Here is a 24,312-nt window from a genome sequence, read left to right as displayed (position 1 = left end):
CTGGTAGCTGGCAATGGAGGAGTTTCCCAAACACAGGGCTAGAGGTGAAGGATGCTCCAAGTGATATCTGTGTGCATGTGTGTATTGTCTATATATAAACCTGCCACCAATCTAGACAGCAAGTAAGACAAAAAAAGGAATTGAGAAAAAAAATCACAGGCTATACCCATGGAAAGAATATATGGTTTATAGAACCTACTAGGAAAAGTTGGCTATCTGCTCCTTAAAGCCTTTCCTAATCTCCTACCTTTAATTCTTTCTCCCTCCAAACGTTTTAGCAATTACATTTTCACACCCAACAAGCAGCATTTACACTAGGATCATTACTAGAAATTTAGAAAAGGACTCTGTAGTCCACAGCCATACCACCATGAACACGCTCAGTCTCATCTGATCTTGGAAGAAAAAGGACTCTGTAGGGTTCACCCAGTGACATTTAACCCCTACATTTTCAGGTAAAGCAATTAACCCTGGGACAGATATTGAACATAGTAGTTACAACAATAATTAAGAAGCCTGATTTCCGCATCAGGGTACCAGAGTTTGATTCCCAGCTCCACTCCAAACTCCAGCTTCTTGCTAATGTAAACCCTGGGAGGCAGCAATGCTGGCACAAGTACTTAAGTTCCTACCACCAACGTGGCAAGCCCAAATTGCACTCAGCTCAGGCTTCAGCTCCAACCTAGAACTATCCACTGCAGGCATTTGGATGGTGAGCCAATGATGGGATCTCTCTCACTTTTTCTGTCTCTTGGCCTCTCAAATAAATAAATAAGACACACACACACAAAAAAAATTAATCCCTTAAGGTTAAATTTGAAGGAGCAAAACTAAGATAACAATCCAAATATTCTGGTCTTTATACCTCCCTTATAGTGAACAGTAAGGTATATTTATCATATTCTTCCAAGTATATTTAATGTATCTTAAAAACAGAGACTATGGCTTTTGCCAACCATAAAATATTGCAGTAAATGTTTACTATTGATGAAAAATTTCTCAAAGGCTACCTGCAATGAGTAACTAAAGGCCAGTATAAGTTGTGGACCATTTAGTGGCAAGTACATGTTCTAATGTAACACAGAGAACCTCATCTGACCTTTATAGAATTATTTAAAGCTTTTTATCTAAATAACTTAAAAATCAGAGTGCAGGGAAATGGGGTAATTAAAGAGGATATCCAGCAAGACTATCTGAATTGTCCCTCTACAGTTGCTGACAAGGCAGCCTATCTGCAGAGTCTGAACTCTGCTGACCTGCTCAAAGCCCTCTGCTACCCCAGGGTCAAGGTCGGCAATGAGTATGTCACCAAAGGCCAGACTGTGCAGCAGGTAAGCACATGACCTCAATCAGTTGAGGGCCTTTATGGCTTGTCTTTAACAATGCCAACACATATTACTGTCTCCGTGAAGGTGTACAATGCAGTGGGCGCTCTGGCCAAAGCCGTCTACGAGAAGATGTTCCTGTGGATGGTCACCCGCATCAACCAGCAGCTGGACACTAAGCAGCCCAGGCAGTACTTCATCGGGGTCTTGGACATTGCAGGCTTTGAGATCTTTGATGTAAGTTATCGTCATGTTAATAGCAAATGAGAAAGAGGCACATATAGGTTTTGATAAACTATGTATTATCATTATTCTTTCAAATTTATAGTATTCACACTGCTCTAACATTGCCGCAAGAATTATATTCTAAATATCTAGAACAAGAATTATCTTCTAAATATCTAGGAGGTAACAGAATGCAATAAAAATAGCTAACACTTATTGAGTGGTCAGAGTATTTATGATGCTATATTAACAACTTTAAAAATAGTACCTCATTTAATTTCCAAAACAACTCATCATGAAGGAGCAATTAATATTACCCAAGCTACATATGGAGAAACTCAGATGAATGGGTACACAAACCACAGCTGAGTATTCCATGTAAGAGAGAACTGGGAAGGCAGCTAGGTTTGTGGCACTTGGTCCATCCACATGGCATCTTCCATGAAAGAGAAAAGGCCTAAAAGTAGAAGCCTACCAACAAATGATAGTCTGTCCTCTTCGAATTTTGTCCTACAGAATCTATTCCCCTTCAAGGGCATCATCTTAATCATCTATAATATGAGGGAGTGAATTATTACAAATACTCTTAGATCTTCAATTGCTATACTACACGAGATTCCTAATTTCACAGTCCTGACAGGAGGGATCTGCCAAATATTTGTTATGAGTAGAAGGAGAAATTAGCATATTCATTTCATTTTAAACATCAACTAAAGGTCTTAAGATAAGTTTTGCTCAAAAAATGTGACAATCGAAAGTGAAAATGTGAACTCTACCTTGACGTGGAGAATGAGAATGGTGAATGAAGTGGGGCTTTCCAGTAAATCACTTGCCCTTTCACCCTTAAATCTGAATCATAACATATAAGACTAATCCTGTACTTTTAATGTATATTCTCATCCATGTACTCTTAGAGGTGAAAGGAGGTGGATTCCACCAGAATTCTTGTTTTGAACCCCAAATAATGCCCAGAATTCATCAGAAGTGCTTGTGTCAATAATGATCATTTTTCTCCTTGGAATTTTGAAGGAATAATTAGTTTAACCCATATGTCATCTCCATATTCCACAGTTTTTTCAATAAAATAAATTTTTCAGTAATGAATTTTACTACCATAAAAAGCCATTTAATGTTGGAAATCACCACTATTTTGTGTAGTTCAACAGCCTGGAGCAGCTGTGCATCAACTTCACCAACGAGAAACTGCAACAGTTTTTCAACCACCACATGTTCGTGCTGGAGCAGGAGGAGTACAAGAAGGAAGGCATCGAGTGGACGTTCATTGATTTTGGGATGGACCTGGCTGCCTGCATCGAGCTCATCGAGAAGGTCTGTTTAACTTCCAAAGAAAGGTCAGGCTGTATGGATGACTTTCCCAGATGTCCTAAGAAATTCTAGGAAGTATTACACAGTTTCAGATCTCAACAAAATGGAAAATTGTTTAGAAATGACTTCTTTTCAACCTTTACATAAGAAAGATCTGAGGATGTTTAGCTTTGTTTTGTTCTAACCATCTTTATTCTAATGCTGGTTCAAATCATTATAAAGCAGCACTGAAAATTCTACTGGAGATGATCTACTTCACTAGAACCACCCATATTGGTTCTAATCCAGCTCCATTATGATACAAGATGTCAGCAATACAAGTGAATATTTTTCTACGTAAACACAAATGCACAGATAATACAGCTAATGTTTTTATGAAAGCTAATTTGTTCAAAGTCAAGAAGTCAATTGCTCATGCTACTTCATAATCTATTTTTAAGGAAATTAAATACACAGAATATCTTAAATAAGGTTTGGGCTATTTATACTGTTTACTGCATATTCTAAGTCAGGAAGTCCTTCTTATAACAAATTGAAACTTTTACGAAAGACTTATTGATTTACTAGGAAAAAAGTGAGATAAAGACAAAACACTTAGTAACTCAGCCATCCCCTGTACTGTGCTATTTGGTGTTTATGCCCAGCCATTCTTTGAATTGAAAATAATGCTACTGATTGAACGTGAGAAGGAATGGCAGAAACATCATTCTAGTGGTAACAATGGAAATTCTTTGAGCTGTGACCCTGGTTTACTTTGTAACATATATTTAATCAGAGATGCCTATAATTCAATCAAATGACAGACATCATGCCTCGATCTTTTGAGAGAAATTAATTGACCAATGTCTACTCTGCTCAATTTAGCCACTGGGCATCTTCTCCATCCTGGAAGAGGAGTGCATGTTCCCCAAGGCCACAGACACCTCCTTCAAGAACAAGCTGTATGACCAGCACCTGGGCAAGTCTGCCAACTTCCAGAAGCCCAAAGTGGTCAAAGGCAAGGCTGAGGCCCACTTCTCCCTGATCCACTATGCGGGCACCGTGGACTACAATATTGCTGGCTGGCTGGACAAGAACAAGGACCCCCTGAACGACACTGTGGTTGGGCTCTACCAGAAGTCTGCAATGAAGACCCTGGCCAGTCTCTTTTCCACATATGCTAGTGCTGAAGCAGGTACTTTCCGTGCTCTTAGTCTAAGTACACCTCCTCCACAGACTGACCATATGACATGCCAGCCTTAGGAGTTTAACCCTAACTGATGGGTTTTCTTTATACCTCAGATGGCGGTGCCAAGAAAGGTGCCAAGAAGAAGGGTTCATCTTTCCAGACCGTGTCAGCACTTTTCAGGGTAAAGTACAAATTGAATTTGAGAAAAATCTATCCAGCCTCTATGAATTATCATAATTACAGGGTTTAGAATAAATTAGGAAGAACTGGAATGTTAATAGGAGTCACTTTGAACATTCATTCTCATCAGGGAACAGCCAAAGCAATACTACTCCTGTAGAGATAGGTGCTTTATGCACTATTCCTTATGCTTATTGAATGTATTCAGGAATGCTAAAGCACCCTTAAAAGCTTTATGGTATAGCAAGGCTGATTTCAAAGTAGTATAGCAGAACTTCAAAGCTGTGAAGGTAGCATTCTTAACGTACTAATGCTGTCCTTGGAGAACATTCCCAAGTTCTCCTTGAGAATAAGCCTGAGATACACTCTTTAGAACCTCCTCCCAACCAAAACACATCTTAGATTATGAGGTGGACTTAATTTTTTATAGTAGCTCAAAATCACCTAAAGCCAAGCATGATGTTGTAAGTGGATGATTAAGCCAGAAAACATCTCTTGAAATTTAACAAACAATAATAATAATTTTACTACAAAAGGATGTGATTGTCTTATAGAGTTTAAAAATCAGCTCTTTCAAGAGGGAATGTGCCAAATGTCTGAACTAATGGCTACTGAATCAGAATTTATGTGGCTAGATCTCATTCTTTTTAAAAATCAAAATGCACATGTGACATAGAAACAGAAAAATTGTTCTTGCCCTTCTTCTTTCTCATTACCAATTTGCATTCTCACCAAAAAGACTCTTGTTTCATCAACTTGTCCTTGTATATGCTTTCAAGGTTAGAAACAGATTACTTTGTAGGTAACCATTTTCTAATCTATTCTATTTCAAAACATTTTTTCTAATGGATAACTAAAATGTGAAACAAAATATACCTTCTTAAAGAGTATACCTAAAAACTGAGAAATATTTACATGTGAGTTTTCTATACTTGAGTAAACCATGATTTTCTGTCATGATCCATTACTCCCCTCGCCATATGTTTCAGATTCCAGATAGTCTCAGGCACATAAAATCCACCCACACAAGATTACATATCTCACAATATTAGACTCTTCAAAAAAAAACAAAACAAACCAAGGGGTAAAGGTCCCAGGGAATAATAAATTCAAGAAAGAAATAGCAGAAGATAGGTAACCTAGGTTACCTCTGTAAAGTGCTGTTGTGAAAATTATTAGCCCTGAGAGACAGAAAGGGACCTTACAAGTAATCTCAACTACTTTTAGATGAGACCCAGTGAGACAAGAGAGATTTTGTAGAGTCAGGAAGCTCATTAGTGGCAAAACAAGGCCATAGTCTTTTGCCTTCTGATTCCCAGATGAGAATACTTCCTTTGTATCAAGGCCATTAAACATGCTGTTTGTTTCTAAGACAGATCCTAGGTGTCAGAAATGAATACCTTGGAGATCTGCATTTCTCCCAAGCATTCTGGCCCTCTGTTTATTAGGCAGGTTAGAGACCTTCAAAATGCAGTTAATTGAAGCCTCCACAGCCTTCTGCCTAGTAGTTAAGAAGCTGCCTAGGTACATTCCACATAATTATAAAAAGAAAAAAAAAATGAAACAGAACGTTTCCACTAGTCTCTTCTATCTGGTTTTCTAGGAAAATTTAAACAAGCTGATGACCAACCTCAGAAGCACACACCCTCATTTTGTACGGTGTATCATTCCCAATGAAACCAAAACTCCAGGTATGACACATTGCATTAAATAATCAAAAGGCACAAGTTAGAAAATGCAGTGCCCAGTAGTAAGTACACTCTATATCTTCAGGTGCCATGGAGCATGAACTGGTCCTGCACCAGCTGCGGTGCAACGGGGTGCTGGAGGGCATCCGCATCTGTAGGAAGGGCTTCCCAAGCAGAATCCTGTATGGTGATTTTAAACAAAGGTCAGTTCTCATTGTTGCATTTCCCTGAATGATGTGGATATTTTATCACCTCAAGTGTTGTCTCTGTTCCCTGTATTTCATGTATCCTGCTCAGCTTATAAAATGAGGACACTGAATAATAGAGTCTTGTGATAGTAGGTTACAGTAATAGGTTAGAAGAGTAATAGGAAGGAACATGCAACAGAAAACCATATTGTTTACTGTTTAAAGGGCAGCTGGATTTTTCTACTCCTACTTTTGCTCTCAGATTTTTAACTAATATTTCTTTTTGGGGTCATTCGGTCTGCCTATGTGGTCACACTTCCTAACCAGTATTTCTTTAACTGAACAGATACAAGGTGCTGAATGCAAGTGCTATTCCAGAGGGACAGTTCATTGACAGCAAGAAGGCTTCTGAGAAGCTCCTTGCCTCCATTGATATTGACCACACCCAGTATAAATTTGGACATACCAAGGTAGAGCTGCTATTTATTTACAACTGATCCAAGTACCTTCTGCCATCTCTGAGCCTCCTGCAGGAAACTGGCATGATTCATGCTTCTCCCTTGCTCCAGGTTTTCTTCAAAGCTGGCCTTCTGGGTCTTCTGGAAGAAATGAGAGATGAGAAGTTGGCCCAGATTATCACAAGAACACAAGCCGTCTGTAGGGGATTCCTAATGAGGGTAGAACATCAGAAGATGTTGCAGAGGAGGTAACAGCCACTGAGTATCCGGAGTACAAGTTGTCTCAGGGACTAAAAATGAGCCTTCCTTGTTCATCACTTCTGCTATTTGGTGGCTAATATGTACTTCTCACCCAGTTCAGAGCTCACTCCTATAACCCATCAGTCTTCATTTCAGCCCTCACGCTTGGATCCCTCCTGCCTCCAATGTCTCCTTCTCCATCTTCCTCACATAGAGCTGCAGGAATGGTTTGCAGTAAGCACTATGCTCATCATGCCATATCTCAGTTTGTGGCTCCCCGTGGTATCCCACGTCAAATCCAAGTTGCCTTGTTTGGCTGTCAAGGGCCTCTCTATTCCCCACCTCATCTATCATTTCCAACCACACAGCCTTTTCCAGTCAGGCAAAAACAATTTGCTTATCTCCTGTTCTCATATCTGCACAAGCCCTCCCTCCTCATCCTATTTACCAATTCAAAACTTCCATGTTCTCTTTCTGTAATTAACATCACCCAGCTTATCTACCCAGCACTAGTGCATGTCCTCTTCTTACGCACACATTTTGCATTCATTTTCTTCATATTTAGGCCAGTATTTTAAGTGTTCCAAAGTCTTTTTCACATGTCTCTACATTTTGGTTTGTGTCATGGTATCTGCCTTCTCAGAGTTACAGGTCTTAAAAACTGGAGCTACAGAGTTCTGATTTCCATTTTAACAAGCTTGAAGAGATACACACAGAGTTACAACTTATTCAAACTTTGGCAGTCAGTTGCTAGAGTTTGGAAAAGGGGTACCTTCTATTGTTATTTTTAATTTTTATTTAAATAAATCAGATTTTGGAGCTCCATCTATGCTATAAACCCTGCAAATGTTACAATCTAATTGAGTAGGTGAGACTAAAGCCCTTGAAGAATTTGAGAAAAGTCAACATATTATGTGACGAAGCTAACAAAAGTCTGCAGCATGGATAATTAAGTGATTATCAAATGAAGAAGATATTTCAAGGAAGACATGACAAATAATAAGCTCAGGCCGGGGCCACAGCTCACTAGGCTAATCCTCCGCCTGCAGCGCCGGCACCCTGGGTTCTAGTCCCAGTTGGGGTGCCGGATTCTGTCCCAGTTACTTCTCTTCCAGTCCAGCTCTCTGCTGTTGCCCAGGAAGGCAGTGAAGGATGGCCCAAGTGCTTGGGTGCCTGCACCCACATGGGAGACCAAAGGAAGCACCCAGCTCCTTGCTTCAGATCGGCACAGCGCCGGCCGTGGCGGCCATTTGGGGAGTGAACTAACAGAAGGAAGACCTTTCTCTCTGTCTCTCTCTCTCTGTCTAACTCTGCCTGTCAAAAAAAAAATAATAATAATAAGCTCAATTTAGGTGGGGCAATTCAGAGCAACCTGTGCCATTTCATGGTCCACAAATATGCAAACAGCCAAGCAGCACAGTCAACGTACAATCACCAAACCCTCACCCACATCATAATATTGTGCCAAATGATCTTAAAATGGTATGTGTTGCTCATACATTCAAAGTACATGCTCTCTAAAGTCAGCTTCTTTGCTAGGTTGTTTTTTGTTTTTTGTTTTTTTTGTTTTTTTTTTTTTTTTTGACAGGCAGAGTGGACAGTGAGAGAGAGAGACAGAGAGAAAGGCCTTCTTTGCCATTGGTTCACCCTCCAATGGCCGCCATGGCTGGCGCACTGCAGCCGGCACACTGCGCTGATCTGATGGCAGGAGCCAGGTGCTTCTCCTGGTCTCCCATGGGGTGCAGGGCCCAAGCACTTGGACCATCCTCCACTGCACTCCCTGGCCACAGCAGAGAGCTGGCCTGCAAGAGGGGCAACCGGGACAGAATCCGGCGCCCCGACCAGGACTAGAACCCGGTGTGCTGGCGCCGCAGGCAGAGGATTAGCCTAGTGAGCCGCGGCGCCAGCTCTCTTTGCTAGTTTGATGGGAACTGAAAACACAGAATTGCTCCATATGCACAGTACTCAAATAAGTGCTCACATGGGTTATACTGAGAACTATGAGTCTGAGTGTGAAAGCTTATACATCTGTGTGTGTGTGTGTGTGTGTGTGTGTAAAGCCTGCATATTCAGAATCTGACATATGACTTACATGTGGGGGTATTCATTAAAAGGGAAGTTTGCGTGTAATAAATAACATTGTCTTTAGTGGATCAATCCACAGTGATATTTTTATAACATTTCAGAGAAGCCCTTTTCTGCATCCAGTATAACGTCCGCGCCTTCATGAACGTCAAGCACTGGCCCTGGATGAAACTGTTCTTCAAGATCAAGCCCCTGCTCAAGAGCGCGGAGACGGAGAAGGAGATGGCCACCATGAAGGAGGAGTTCCAGAAAACCAAAGATGAGCTCGCCAAGTCAGAGGCCAAACGGAAGGAACTGGAGGAAAAAATGGTCACGCTCTTGAAAGAGAAAAATGACCTGCAACTCCAGGTCCAAGCTGTGAGTACTCCACAGTCTGCATGTACCATGTTACTGAAGCATTCACAAGCTCCACACATCCTTAGGATTTATGAATGGCCTTTTCCTTTAAAGAAAATCTGGTTGGTTCGGTTTTTTCAAGTATTTTCCTTATCTTTTGAAATACACAACTACTTCCAACTTAGAAAGGGAAAAAAGGAAGAATTTATGCAGTAATATCACTAGACTTGATCCCTCTGCTTCTGCCTCTGCCCCCAGTGCAACTTCCTGTAATGCACCTGGGAGGCAGGAGATGATAGCTCAAGTGCTCAGTCCTTGCCATCCGTGTAGGAGACTCAGCTGGAGTTCTAGGTTCCGAGCTTCAGCCTAGCACAGCCCCAGCTGTTGCAGACATTTGGAGAGTGAACTAACAGAAGATAGTCTCGTTTTTTCCCTCTCTCTATCCCTCTCTCTCTTACTGTTGCTCTGTCTTTCAAATAAATAAGTAAACACTTTTTAAAACCAAAAAGTTAATATCCAAACAAAAGAAACACTGGGATATTAAAGAAATTTTCCAGGCCAGAGTAATCTAATAAGTTAGTGACTGACCTGATTATTATTGGAGTCCTTTAATTAGTCACTTATAAAAAACTTTATTGGGCTATATGGTTTCTCAGAATGATATGGTCTTATATATTCTATAATTCATTTTGAGACTAATAAGAAAATCCTTAAATGGAAATGCAAATCTTAGACCATTACATCATTGTTATGTTGTATCAGGAAAGGTTCAGTTTATTAAAAATACTGCCTGGAAATGTACTTAAGTTAATTTTCTTATTTTCTTTTTTAAATTAAATCCAGCTACTAGTTATTTGAGGAGGAGAAAGAATGATAAAACCAAAACTAACCAATTTCACTAAACCATAATCTTTTAATATTACAGCAGAAAAACTCTAAGCAATTATCTACTTCAATTCCCTTATTTACACATTAAAAATTGAGAATAAGCAGAATAAGGCAATTTGCCCCAAATCATACAAATGGAGGCATTATTAGGAAAAGAATCCAGGCTTTCTTCTGCCCTGTCTAGAAGTCTTTCCACTCTTTTACACACTACTTCTTAATTTTTCAGTGGCTCCACTAATCCTTCATTTTTGCTGATTAGCTTGCTTCTAAAGTTGTAGTCCCACTTCTAATTAGCTACATTTCTTGAGGCCATACAATAATGTACAATTAAGTTTTATGTTCATACTGAAAAATTCACATAATTTGATAAAACATTAATATTCTGTGAAAAGAACAAATTCTAAAATAAGTTAACTCTCTAAACATCTTAATAAATCTCACCGTAGGAAGCAGACAGCTTGGCTGATGCAGAGGAGAGGTGTGAGCAACTGATTAAAAACAAAATCCAGCTGGAGGCCAAGATCAAGGAGGTGACGGAGAGAGCGGAGGACGAGGAAGAGATCAATGCGGAGCTGACGGCCAAGAAGAGGAAACTGGAGGATGAGTGTTCAGAGCTGAAGAAAGACATCGATGACCTTGAGCTGACCCTGGCCAAGGTTGAGAAGGAGAAGCATGCCACAGAGAACAAGGTATAAAACACATATGTAGGAAGTTTGTGGGCATTTTTATTCTGAAACAAAACACAGAACTGAATCCACCATAATGTAACATTTAATCCAAAACATGTTTACTTCCTAAGGTGAAAAACCTCACAGAAGAGATGGCAGGCCTGGATGAAACCATCGCCAAGCTGACCAAGGAGAAGAAGGCACTCCAAGAGGCCCACCAGCAGACCCTGGACGACCTGCAGGCAGAGGAGGACAAAGTCAACACCCTAACCAAGGCTAAAACCAAGCTAGAGCAGCAAGTGGATGACGTAAGCACATTTTTTTTAACAAGCTGATGAAATTTAAAAAAAAACTTTCAATTTTTACATATTTTCTTGATCGTTAGCTTGAAGGTTCTCTGGAACAAGAAAAGAAACTTCGCATGGACCTAGAAAGAGCCAAGAGGAAACTGGAGGGAGACCTAAAATTGGCCCAAGAATCCACAATGGATATAGAAAACGACAAACAGCAACTTGATGAAAAGCTTAAAAAGTAGGAGCTCCAGGAATATTCTGTGTGATGCAACCTTTCCATTTACATGTGTATTAATGTATTCTGCTCTTCTGTCCTAAGGAAAGAATTTGAAATCAGCAACTTAATAAGCAAAATTGAAGATGAGCAAGCACTAGAAATTCAGCTACAGAAGAAGATAAAAGAGTTGCAGGTGAGTCATCTCACCTCCGGTTCTCCGCATATTTAAAAAAAAAAAAAACACACACACACAATAACCCAAACAAAAAAATCCTGCAGTTAAGATGGATATATGTCACAGTGTTTGTTCCACTGCCAGGCCCGCATTGAGGAGCTGGAGGAGGAAATCGAGGCAGAGCGGGCCTCCAGGGCCAAAGCAGAGAAGCAGCGCTCCGACCTCTCCCGGGAACTGGAGGAGATCAGCGAGCGGCTGGAAGAAGCTGGTGGGGCCACGTCTGCTCAGGTGGAGTTGAACAAGAAGCGCGAGGCTGAGTTCCAGAAACTGCGCAGGGACCTGGAGGAGGCCACCCTGCAGCACGAAGCCACAGCGGCCACGCTGCGGAAGAAGCACGCAGACAGCGTGGCCGAGCTCGGGGAGCAGATTGACAACCTGCAGCGGGTCAAGCAGAAGCTGGAGAAGGAGAAGAGCGAGCTGAAGATGGAGATCGATGATCTTAGTAGTAACGCAGAGGCCATTTCCAAAGCCAAGGTACCCAGCACTGTCTCTAAACAAGGGTAATAAGCTGTAAGAATACTCACTGCCCTTTATCATTAAACAGCATGTGCAGGCATTTTATAGCACCACTCAAATATTTTCCTTCCTAGTGTATTTCATTCTGTTTTTTTTTTTTTTTAATATTGGCTGTGGTCCATTAAGATGATTCAAAAGTTGCTGTTAGCAAATGACAATACCATTGGAAGAAATGAATGATCTCCAACAATGACCAGTTTAGGGACATTATGTACTCACCATGCTTGAATTCTAGCATGTTCTAGAGAGTTAACTTCATAACTTTCTACTTACACTCACTTGATATAAATTTATGCACTATAAAAATATTTTAAGAACCCAAGTTTAACTTTTTTTTTTTTTTACTGCATTCAGTATCTCATCTTTCACCACCACCTGTTCCATAGGGAAACCTTGAAAAGATGTGCCGCACTCTGGAGGATCAAGTGAGTGAGCTGAAGGCCAAGGAGGAGGAGCAGCAGCGGCTGATCAATGACCTCAGCGCACAGAGAGCGCGCCTGCAGACGGAAGCAGGTACAGACCCTTCTACATCCTGAAATCATGGACAGGATAAAAGTGATTGCAGCGGTTCTGAATAAACGACAATGATCTAATTTTAGAGGAACATAAATAAACTATCACCATGTGTTGAGTAGGTCAAAAGCAAGGGGGTGAGTGATGAGCCAGAATGAGCAGACCAACTCATTTGTTACACTCCTATGACAAGACTGCTTTCTAAACTACTTCTCATGCATTTTACAATAACATTTAGAAGCAGATAACATGAGTGTATATAAATATATATATATATATAAATACATACACATAGATACATATGTATATACATAAAATCAGTTTTAGGATTATTTTTATGCCATCAAAAATGCCTTTACTTCTAATATCCATAGGTGAATATTCCCGACAATTAGATGAGAAAGATGCTTTAGTCTCTCAGCTTTCAAGGAGCAAGCAAGCATCTACTCAACAGATTGAGGAGCTGAAACGTCAACTGGAGGAAGAAACTAAAGTAAGCTTTATCAAAGATCTTTTTGATAATCAAATCTAAACATGCCCAGTTAGCTTCTGCTTGGGGTATATAAATTAAGTATCACTGTCTACATGAATTTAAGTCACTGAATTGCTACTTCCACAGGCCAAGAACGCACTGGCCCACGCCCTGCAGTCCTCCCGCCATGACTGTGACCTGCTGCGGGAGCAGTACGAGGAGGAGCAGGAAGCCAAGGCTGAACTGCAGAGGGCGCTGTCCAAGGCCAACGGTGAGGTTGCCCAGTGGAGGACCAAATACGAGACGGACGCCATCCAGCGCACGGAGGAGCTGGAGGAAGCCAAGTATGTGTTGTGAACTTTGGAGGAGTCAAAACAGTCTCTTAGCTGCCTAACCCAGCAACTCCCAGAAGCAGCTGTGATGCTGCTGCTGCTACTATAACAAGAGCAAAAGCTAGCATCCACTGAGTGCATACGATGTGTCAACTACTGTATGTACATCAGCCTACTTGGTTTTCATGGCAATATTAGGCTGGTATCATTTCACAGGTGAGGAAATTGAGGATGTGAGATATTAACCAATTATCATATGTTTAATAAATAGTACAGCTGGGATTGGAAACGGACACCCTTATTCCAGGGCCCACCTTCTTGTGCACTAATAGGCAGACATGCCTCTTAAAACCAAACAATTTTGGTTTAAATAAATAGTTGGTCTAAAATAAATAAAACAATTACATAGAACAGTTGGTCTAAATAAAGCCTTAGTTTGTGTAGAGACCAAAGGAGACCCTCAGGTTGACCTTCTTGGTTATCAGGGATAAAGGCTTTGCTGTACCTCAGAATATGTACATGACACACAATTGGGAATGAAGCAAGAATATAGAAAAATCAAAAGATGAAAAAAAGTCTCTGCTTAAACTGCATGAATTATCCTGATTTATCCATCAGTTTATTTCTCTGAGTTGGTTGTCCAACTATATGATTAGAAGAAATGGGTTATTCTACAGGGGAAAAGTACATAAAATGAAATGGAAAGTTTGAGAAAAATGAATGCGCTCAGAATATTTTTGCTCAATAAAATAGCTATTTAGCCTCAAATCTTTTCTGGAACAAGAAAGGATATATTAACCAGTCAATAAATTTGTCCTGGCTAATCATTTTCTACAACCATACTCAATCAGATGTCCTAAAAGTCCTGAAGCACTTACACAGTAAGGCATATACCATGGAAGCACCAACAGTGGCCTCTAAGAATTCAGTAACATACCAAGGACTTAAGTCCAATTGTTCACCACTTTGGACCTCTTCACATAATCTGTCAATCCAGGAAGCAGTTCCAGCTGCCACAGTTTTGAAAGCTGTGTTTTTGGCCCATATAAAAATAGGACTGAGAGGGACTGGCATTATGGCATAGTAGATAAAGCTGCCATCTGCAATGCCAGCATCCTATGGGCACCAGTTTGTGACCCGGCTGCTCCACTTCCAATCCAGCTCCCTGCTAATGGCCTGGGAAAAGCAGTGGAGATGGCCCAAATGTTTGGAGCCCTGCTACCCATGCAGGAGACCTAACGAAGCTCCTGGCTTCAGCCTGGCCCTACAGTGGCCATTTCAGCCATTTGCAGAGTGAATCAGTAAATGGAAGATTCTCTCTCTGTCCCACTCTCTGTGTAACTCTGACTTTCAAATAAATAAAATAAATCTTTAAAGAAAGAAAGAAAGGGAGGAAGGGAGGAAGGGAGGAAGGCAGGAAGGGAGGAAGGGAGGAAGGGAAGAAAGAAGGAAGGAGGGAGGGAAGAAGGGGGAGAGGGAGAGGGAGGGAAAGAGGGAGGAAGAGAAAGAGAGAAGGGGTCAAGGAGGTTATCACTTTGCTCCTGATGCTGGCCACGCCCTGACTGCCTGGCTAACTTTGCAGGAAGAAGCTGGCCCAGCGTCTACAGGAAGCTGAGGAACACGTGGAAGCTGTGAACGCCAAATGTGCTTCCCTTGAAAAGACGAAGCAGCGGCTGCAGAATGAAGTTGAAGACCTCATGCTTGACGTGGAGAGATCTAATGCTGCCTGCGCAGCACTTGACAAGAAGCAAAGGAATTTTGACAAGGTGGCCCAGCCCGCTTCACCTTCATGAATATTTCATGAAGTCTTCCTTCTCCTTGCACTGGCTGATGGTTTGTTCCTTTGCAGGTCCTATCAGAATGGAAACAGAAGTATGAAGAAACTCAGGCTGAACTTGAGGCCTCCCAGAAGGAGTCACGTGCTCTTAGTACCGAGCTGTTCAAGGTGAAGAACGCCTACGAGGAATCTTTAGACCACCTTGAGACACTAAAGAGAGAAAATAAGAACTTGCAGCGTGAGTCCTCATGACCTTCCCTACCTTCCTAGCCCTGGCAGGACCTTTCCACGGTGCCATGGGTCTAACCACTTCTTTGTTCATCGACAGAGGAGATTTCTGACCTCACTGAGCAGATTGCAGAGGGAGGAAAGCAAATTCATGAACTGGAAAAAATAAAGAAGCAAGTGGAACAAGAGAAATGTGACATTCAGGCTGCCTTAGAGGAAGCAGAGGTACGTGTTACTACACTGCAGGAGAAAAATCAGAGATAAGCATCAGTGAAAATACTCAAAGTAGGCAGTGGTGCCATGAGACGGGTATATTATTAAGGAATGGCTGATAATCTGAACTTACATGACTTTTACAAAGTCAATTTGGCAAGAGTTATCAAAAACCTTAAAAATGTAAATACTCTGACCCATCAAATCTATTTCTGAGAATTTATCCCAAGAAAATAATCTTAAATAGAGACAAAGTGCCCAATCTAAGAACAAAAACAAGCAAATTATAGAACAGCCATATGATAGAATTTTATATAACTATTAGATGTGATTAACCTGAAAAAAGACAGACAAATACTTGCTTTATACATACAACTTTAATTACATAAAAATACATAGAAATGGGAAAATGTACCACATTAAAATTGTCACCTCTGAGTGGTGGAAAAATGGGTAGTTTTTTTTTTATTCTTCTTCTTGTTATGTACAAGGATACTTCAAAAAGCTCTTAGAAAATGGAAGTAAAATATAAGCTTATTTTGGTGCAAAAAAATTGTTTTGAGGGACAAACATTTGGCACAGATGACACTAAGGACACTCACACCCCATATCCAAGTGCCTGGGTTCAAGTGACAACTCAAGTACTTGGGTCCCTGCTACCTATGTGTGAGACCCAGATTGACTTCCTGGCTCCTGGTTTGGCCTGGCCCAGCCCTGGATGTTGTAAACATTTAGAGACTGAACCCACAGATAGAAAATCAAAATCTTCTCCTCTCTGTCTCTGCCTCCCTTTCTCTCTCAAATAAAAATAAACATTTTAATTGTCAATTCATGCATATTTTTCATATTAAATATTTTCCATGAATTTGTATTGCCTCCACGTTCCAGAATGAACATTATGTATCCAGAAAAAAACATATTTTTAAAACTGATAGTTTTTAACACCAGGGAGATTAGTGTATCACACATGAATATTTCAACTTATAAAACAGACTGAAAGTTCGTGTTTACTATGCATAAACTTAATCATATAATCATATTAGTACTAGCATGAATAATATTTGTATAGCACAGGCACCTTTATTACCGAGCTGCCGTACCTAACCTGTGACAGAATAAACAAGAGTGACTACTGAATGGGTTCCTGAAAGTACTCTATTGTACTTTGTAAAATGAAGACAAACATATTAATAAAAGCTTGGTTCCCATAAGAACAGACTCCAAATACTCAAATGCTTTTTCATTTTTAACTGATCACTGTTGTGCTAAGGCGTCTCTTGAACACGAAGAGGGGAAGATCCTGCGCATCCAGCTTGAGCTGAACCAGGTCAAGTCTGAGATCGACAGGAAAATTGCTGAGAAGGATGAGGAAATTGACCAGCTGAAGAGAAACCACATCAGGGTGGTGGAGACGATGCAGAGCACGCTGGATGCGGAGATCAGGAGCAGGAACGATGCTCTGAGAGTCAAGAAGAAGATGGAGGGAGACCTCAATGAGATGGAGATCCAGCTGAACCACGCCAACCGCTTGGCTGCGGAGAGCTTGAGGAACTACAGGAACACCCAGGGCGTCCTCAAGGTAACAGAGGAGTCAGGCAAGTTACCTGTCTGTGTGAAATCATCCTTCTTCTCTCTTAACAAATTATACAGCCAATAGTATGAAGGTAGATAAAGTAAATCCACAAAGAACATAATATTTTTAAAGAAATTTCATGTAGAAGAACAAACAGAAGCCCAGAGATTAAGATTTAATATGAAAGAAAGTACACAGACTTTTAGACACCAGAAAGGTTTGAGGTTGAGAACTAGTGTTATCACTTACTAACTGCCTGATTTTAGAAAACCTGACCACTCTTTCAAAATAAGAACAAAATGACTCAGCTCACAAGGTTACTCTGAGGATCAAAGTAACTAACAATGTCAAGTACTAGGTAGAACACATAGAAAATATTGAACAGAGGATAACCAATAATGACTTATCAAAAAATGACCAGTTAATGGCAAAACTAGAAAAAGAATCTGGCTCCTGATAATTCACCCTCACCCTAAGCAAGTGGCATCACCACTCTCAGGCTCATTCAAATGATGGACATGTCATTTCCTGTTATTGGCACCAATACATTCTTCCAGCTCATCTCCTGGGATGTTGACATCCTTTTCAGAACATGAAAGGCCTTTTTGCTATAAACAGGAAACCCAGCTGCACCTGGACGATGCTCTCCGTGGCCAGGAGGACCTGAAGGAGCAGCTGGCCATCGTGGAGCGCAGAGCCAACCTGCTGCAGGCTGAGATCGAGGAGCTGCGGGCCACGCTGGAGCAGACGGAGAGGGCCCGGAAACTGGCCGAGCAGGAGCTCCTGGATGCCAGTGAGCGGGTGCAGCTCCTGCACACCCAGGTGAGATACCCACATCAAACAAATGTCAGTGTACGTCAAAAGTTTTTATCCATAAATCAGGTGGACACTGGGAGCATTTGAATGGGGACAGGGTTTTCAACCTTGCAAATTATTAATATTTTGTAATAAACAAATATTTAAAATTTAGTGAAATGTTGGTATCAGGTCTCTTGCATGAGCCAACACATAAACCATCTGTAAAATCCCAAGAGGGTACACTGAAAATCTTGTAAATTTCTATTTTTAACAGAATACCAGCCTCATCAACACTAAGAAGAAACTGGAAAATGATGTTTCACAACTCCAGAGTGAAGTGGAAGAAGTAATTCAAGAATCTCGCAATGCAGAAGAGAAAGCCAAGAAGGCCATCACTGATGTGAGCCGGATGAGCATTTGTTTCCTGTCACGTGTATGCTACTTGCTATCACCAGACTATTACTTCTTGATTCATTTGTTAACCAGGCAGCCATGATGGCGGAGGAGCTGAAGAAGGAGCAGGACACCAGCGCCCACCTGGAGCGCATGAAGAAGAACCTGGAGCAGACGGTCAAGGACCTGCAGCACCGCCTGGACGAGGCCGAGCAGCTGGCGCTCAAGGGCGGCAAGAAGCAGATCCAGAAGCTGGAGGCCAGGGTGGGTGTCTTGATCTCTCTGAATCCAAAAAGCACATTCCCTCTACCCTTCTCTCTTCCTATATATGGACTCCTGGCCTTGTCCTGGGGCTGGGGGACCACCACCCTACACCTTCCGTAAACCCTGAACTAATCAATGGCCCTCAGGACTGACTATGTAAGTATCTTTCTGGATTGCAGGTACGTGAGCTCGAAGGAGAGGTTGAAAATGAACAGAAACGTAATGCCGAGGCTGTGAAAGGTTTACGGAAACATGAGAGAAGAGTAAAGGAACTCACCTACCAGGTAAAGGGAATAGCTTTCTAGAGTATCCAGACTTCCTGCCCGGAGAGAAAGTGAAAACATCGTGACTATTTATGTTGAATTCACAAATAGATATGCATTCACTCAGTACATACATGGGGTAAAAGACATAGTTGCTTATCCAGATCCATACTAAGGAAGGTTTTCTAAAGAAAAATAGTATAAAAAAGAAGAGTATGGGTTTTAAAGTCAGATTAACAGGATATCAGCCCTGGGTTGGCCTCTCTTGCTTTCTGAACTTAAGTCATCATACACCCAAATTTTATTTTCCTCATCTGCTTTCTGAGGCAGGGAGGCAAGGATTAGAGGTGTGTGTGATTCCCTAAGAGAGTGGCTGCACACAGTAGGCATTTAGCCAGATTGGCTGCCATTAATCCTATGCAGGAAGCCTTGGAGTTGGTCAAGTGTACTCCTGCTCCACCTGCCATCAGACCAAGTGATTTGCTTTCCCACTGTAGCATGTTTATTTCATGGGGTTGAATGCAGTTCATTTTCTTCCAATTTCAGACAGAGGAGGACCGCAAGAATGTTCTCAGGCTGCAGGACTTGGTGGATAAGCTGCAGGCAAAAGTGAAGTCATACAAGAGACAAGCTGAGGAAGCTGTAAGTACCTTTAAGACAATGAGGAAATAAGCAGATTTCCTTTGGGGGTAGAAAGTGTATTAAAAGATTGAGTTAATGAGAAAAAAAGGAGACAAAGTAAGAATCTACTGCTTGTATTTTAAGGGGAGCGATTTTATAAGTATGGATTTATTCCCCAATTCAGATTATAAAATAGGGCTTCAAGAGGAGATATTTTTATTATGAAGCAATTTGGAAGGGCTGGAGATAAAAAGAATGTTCCAAATTACTCACTTCACTTGATAGCTGCAAAGAATATACAGTAGAAACTAATTAACACCCTGATAAACATTCCTCTCCCTCGGGCCATTCACAAAATCAAGTGTTCTCAAAAGCCAAACATTAATCTTATGGCAACTAAATCATTCACTCACTACCAATGCAATCGGCAATGGCTCTTTTCCCTGCCTTTGCTGTAGCTATTGAGAGAACACATTGGAAGATTCTCCAATTATACTTTTCCTAATTGTCCCCACCCCCATTCTTCTACCTCTTACCTTTCTTTATACACTACAGCAAAAGTGTAGTGTGGCAAAGAAAAAAATCTTTTTTTGAGATTTTTCCCCCCAAAGGTATAATTTGACTTTACACTGGCTTACTGAAGTCCATAAGGGCATGTGAGTCCTTTTCTACCCAGGACATCCGAAGACAGATGCATGGGCTTGACAGAAGGCTATCTCCTCCACTGCAAAATTGTTTCCCCTTTCATTATTTCAAGTAAAAACATGTAATTTAACTAAAAAATTCTATCTGAAGTCAGATACAGCAAATAAAACATGAGAAAAATATTTAATCAGAGGAAAGACTACTCCCTGGTGACAAGTACAAGGAGGACCACAAACTCTAATTCTCATAATTTCATCTCTGTTCTTAGGAGGAACAATCCAATGCTAATCTCGCTAAATTCCGCAAACTCCAACACGAGCTGGAGGAGGCCGAGGAAAGAGCTGACATTGCCGAATCCCAGGTCAACAAACTGCGGGTGAAGAGCCGAGAGGTTCAGACAAAAATCAGTGCAGAGTAAAACACCTGCCTAATGCAGCGAGTGACTCAAAAAATACACAAAATGTGCTATTTTTGGTCATTTGCTCTACGATGTTTATTCTCTTAATGTAGAATAAATACAACAGTAAATTTATAAATTAAATACAACTTGCTTTTTTGTTTTTATTTAATTATTGGAGCAGGAGAGCATGCCTTCTCTTCTACTGCCTCACTCCCCAGATACCTGCAACAGCCTGCACGGAGGCCAGAAGCCAAATCTGGGAGTCAGAAACTCCATCCGGGTCTCCCATGTGGGTAGCAGGAGCCCAGTTACCTGAGGTACCACTGCTTCCTCCCAGGGTCTGCATTAGCAGGAAGCTGGAGGTGGGTATTAAACCCAGGCATTTTGATATGAGAAGTGAGTGTCTTAACCACTAGGTCAAATCCCCATCCCTGGACTTTTTTAATTTGCAAAAATTATTTACTCTCAAATACAGTCCTCACGTATTTTTAAATATTATAAATGGCTTTGCAGAGCATTTAGTATTTTGTATTTCTATCACCTCCCAGCAGTCCTCTTCCCATTATCACACACACACACACACACACACAAATCTTTTACTGGGCTTATTTTTATGAAGTCTCTTTTGATCATTACAAATTACTAAGGAAAACACTCTCTTGAGGATGCTCCTCCAGACAGACCCATTCATTTACCCTCTCCACAAAAAGATATTAAGCATCTACTATGTGCAGACACTGTTCTAAATTCTGGGGGAATAGCAATGAACAAAAAATAGTTCTACCCTCTGGGAGCTGCTTTCTTCTACAAGGAAAGAAAGGGACTAAACAAATAAGGAATAACATAATGTGTCAGATGATCAGTGATGAAAATTACAACGTACAGGGGAGACTATGTTATAGAAAGCCATCAGGAAAGCCCTCTTTATTAAGAAAGCATTTGGCAGAGACCTGAAGGAAGCCGGAAATTAAGTCAAATGTGCACATGAGGCCAGAGCATCTGAAAGGAAAGCAAAAGTTGTAAGATTCAAAATAAAGCCACTGTGTCAATCCTAACAATGAATAAATAAATAAATACAGCCAAAGGTGACAAAGGAAGGGTTGTTAAGATGCGTGCCAGTTATTAACTCTCCCAAAACGCTCTACCAGAATCACGGCTTATACAGAGGCCACAGCAACTTTACCTAAGAGGTGCTTCAACAAGGACATCCGCCCAGCAACTGTCCGACCCTGAACTAACATCACCCTTGTTATTAATCACTGTGGCCAAAGACTCTCATTTCAAAACACCTGATGTAATCCTCCTCATTTTCACCTTTGAAAATTTCCCCTTACTTCAACCTCTTTAAATACACCCATGATTTACCATGTGTATTGGTCAGCTTTCCATCACTGTAGCTAAATATCCAAAACACAGGCATCTGAGAGACATTCAACAACCAAATTAATACTCAAACCATAGCACTGTGACAGACATATTCCCATTGCAGTGTTCTGCTGTTCCCAAATAAACATCATTATTCTTTGGAGAATCTCCCTCTGATTGCCTGTCACTTAGGTTGACAATTTCCTGGAAGAGGTAACAAAAGAAATGCAAAGTCCCTAAGATAGGGGTATGTTATAGCACATGATAGGGCCAGGGAGGGAGCCAGCATGACTGGAGGAGAATGAACAACACAGTTTGACATAAGAGGAATAGGGTAGCGTGTCAGACGATATAGGGCTCCAGGGACACTTCAAGGATTTTTGTGCAAGTTTCACAGGGTTTTAGGAGATTATTAACATTTTTAAAAGGATCTCTCTGGCTGCAGTATTGGGAATAGACTAAAGGGAACAAAGGTAGAAACCGGGAGAGTAGTTAGATGTCTACTTAAAAGAAAGCAAATGACAATGGCTTATACCAGAGAAATAGCATTAGGAGATGATGAAAGTGGATGGATTTTAAAATTACTCAAGGTAGTGCATTTGGGTAGATTTTTGGACAGAATAGGTAAAAGAGCAATAGGAAAAGGACAAAGGATAAGTTTTTGATAAAGTATGAATTGAGGGACATTCAACATCAAATCTCCCTCAAGAAAGTTTTTGATAGAGCATGAGTTTGGCCTACAGAAGAGAAAGCCATAGAGTAAAATTACAGCCTAGGCAAGACTGAGTTTTCTCCACTCCTGCTACCTTCTAGCATCTGCTCTCCACTCATCTCTCAACTCTCATCAGCCGCAATCTATTCCAGTATAAATTGTGCAGGCCATAATCTCAAATATGACTCAAATTAATAACAATGCTTTAAAACAAAAATGGAAAAAAATAGTCTCTCAAATTTTTGGATCAAAGAGAAAAATCAAAACTATAATCAGGGGCTGCCATTTGGCCTCTTAACCAAAGAGGCCCGTGTCCTGTATCTGAATGCCTGAGTTTCATTTCTGGCTCCTGCTCCTGATTCCAGTTTTCTGCTAATGCAGACCTTGAGAGGCAATGATGATGACTCAAGTAATTGGGCTGGATGGAAATCCTGGCACCTAGCTTCAGCCCCAGCCCAACCTCTGCAGCTGTGGGCATTTGGGGAGTAAACTAACGGATAAGAGAGCTGGCTTGTTCTGTCTCTTCCCCGCCCCCCCCCCATTCTGCCTTTTCCTTTCCCTTTCCCTCCCTCCCTCATTCCTTCCCTTCCTCTCTCTCTTCCCTCCACTCCTCACTCTCAAATAAAGTAAAAAAAAAAAAAAAAAAAAAAAAAAAAAACCTAAAATCATAAAAACTATTACAAGTAATCATAGGACAAAATATCTGTGATCTTGGCTTAGGCCAAGGTATTATATGAAATACCAAAAGCATGAACCATAAAGAAAAAAGTTAATAAGTTGGACCGCATCAAAATGTAAAGTTTCTGCTCTTCAAAAAACAATGAAAAGATACACCACAGACTGAGAGAAAATACAAAGGTACTTCAAAAAGTTTGCATAAAGTTGAATTAAAAGGTAGGTCTATTTTGGTGCAAAAACATTTTGAAATCCATACATAACTTTTTTTATAATATGCAACTTCCATGAACTTTCAGAAGTATCCACATATGTGCTATCTATAATGCCCAATAAAACTTCACTATAATAAACAAATATAAAAATCCAATAAAAAGAAAACAAATATTTTTACAAAATATTTTAAAGGTTTTTTATTTATTTCTCTACTTATTTACTTATTTTGAAAGGCAGAAAGACAGAGATCTCTCATCTGCTACAACCCAGTATTTTATAAGGTAAAAGGTTTAAGCAAACATTTTGCTAAGGAAGATACACAGAAGACAAATAGGTTTCATTAAGAAACTACTGACTAAAACATAATGATACCACTATGCAGCTATTGTATGGCTAAAAGATTGTTAGCCAAGAGGTAGAAGATCTGGACCCTTTACATATGCTAGTTATAACAGAAAATGATACAAACACTTTGGAAATGGTTTGCCAGCTTCTTTAAAAGAAATTATCCATAGAATCCAATCCTTCCACTTCTACATATTTACCCAGGAGAAATGAAAGCATATTTCCACACAAAGACTTACACATAAATGTTAATAGCATATTGACTTCCAAGTTAGAAACTAGAAAGAACCCAAATGTGCATCAGCAGGTGAATGAGTAAACAAATTCTGATATATCCATACAATGGTAGAATACACTGAACAACAAGAAATAAAGTATTGACACACACACAAAAAGGTAAATCTTAAGATAATCATATTGACTGAAAGACTCTCAAGAAAAAGTACGGACTGTGTGAATGATTCCAGTTAA

At 40.6% G+C, this 24,312-nt stretch overlaps 1 protein-coding gene and 1 long non-coding RNA gene across 3 annotated transcripts in view; one reads left to right on the top strand and one right to left on the bottom strand.

The window, feature by feature from the left end:
• Positions 1-20,669, top strand: part of LOC100303760 (myosin-8) — a 29,962-nt gene extending 9,293 nt beyond the window's left edge. For both annotated transcript variants that reach the window (XM_089318383.1, XM_002718960.5), the window contains exons 12-39: positions 1,213-1,331; positions 1,413-1,562; positions 2,709-2,879; positions 3,741-4,050; positions 4,158-4,225; positions 5,828-5,915; positions 5,998-6,115; positions 6,447-6,570; positions 6,670-6,806; positions 8,985-9,240; positions 10,554-10,796; positions 10,907-11,083; positions 11,161-11,306; positions 11,388-11,478; positions 11,605-11,994; positions 12,423-12,549; positions 12,924-13,042; positions 13,169-13,365; positions 14,936-15,119; positions 15,203-15,368; positions 15,459-15,583; positions 16,842-17,150; positions 17,763-17,966; positions 18,217-18,342; positions 18,429-18,599; positions 18,779-18,883; positions 19,409-19,504; positions 20,397-20,669. In XM_089318383.1, coding sequence (XP_089174509.1) covers positions 1,213-1,331; positions 1,413-1,562; positions 2,709-2,879; positions 3,741-4,050; positions 4,158-4,225; positions 5,828-5,915; positions 5,998-6,115; positions 6,447-6,570; positions 6,670-6,806; positions 8,985-9,240; positions 10,554-10,796; positions 10,907-11,083; positions 11,161-11,306; positions 11,388-11,478; positions 11,605-11,994; positions 12,423-12,549; positions 12,924-13,042; positions 13,169-13,365; positions 14,936-15,119; positions 15,203-15,368; positions 15,459-15,583; positions 16,842-17,150; positions 17,763-17,966; positions 18,217-18,342; positions 18,429-18,599; positions 18,779-18,883; positions 19,409-19,504; positions 20,397-20,546 — 4,667 coding nt within the window. In that variant the 3' untranslated portion in view covers positions 20,547-20,669. The remainder of the gene's footprint in view (positions 1-1,212; positions 1,332-1,412; positions 1,563-2,708; positions 2,880-3,740; positions 4,051-4,157; positions 4,226-5,827; positions 5,916-5,997; positions 6,116-6,446; positions 6,571-6,669; positions 6,807-8,984; positions 9,241-10,553; positions 10,797-10,906; positions 11,084-11,160; positions 11,307-11,387; positions 11,479-11,604; positions 11,995-12,422; positions 12,550-12,923; positions 13,043-13,168; positions 13,366-14,935; positions 15,120-15,202; positions 15,369-15,458; positions 15,584-16,841; positions 17,151-17,762; positions 17,967-18,216; positions 18,343-18,428; positions 18,600-18,778; positions 18,884-19,408; positions 19,505-20,396) is intronic.
• LOC149121243 (uncharacterized) overlaps positions 1-24,312 on the bottom strand; it is a 39,116-nt gene that overhangs the window by 12,127 nt on the left and 2,677 nt on the right. Inside the window, exon 2 of the long non-coding RNA XR_016224297.1 lies at positions 6,607-6,699. This is a non-coding gene — a long non-coding RNA (uncharacterized LOC149121243). The remainder of the gene's footprint in view (positions 1-6,606; positions 6,700-24,312) is intronic.

The sequence above is a fragment of the Oryctolagus cuniculus genome, chromosome 17 (genome assembly GCF_051225735.1).
Source record: "Oryctolagus cuniculus isolate XC-2025 breed Fujian yellow rabbit chromosome 17, ASM5122573v1, whole genome shotgun sequence".
Lineage (NCBI taxonomy): Eukaryota > Metazoa > Chordata > Mammalia > Lagomorpha > Leporidae > Oryctolagus > Oryctolagus cuniculus.
This window is presented reverse-complemented; position numbering and strand designations above follow the sequence as displayed.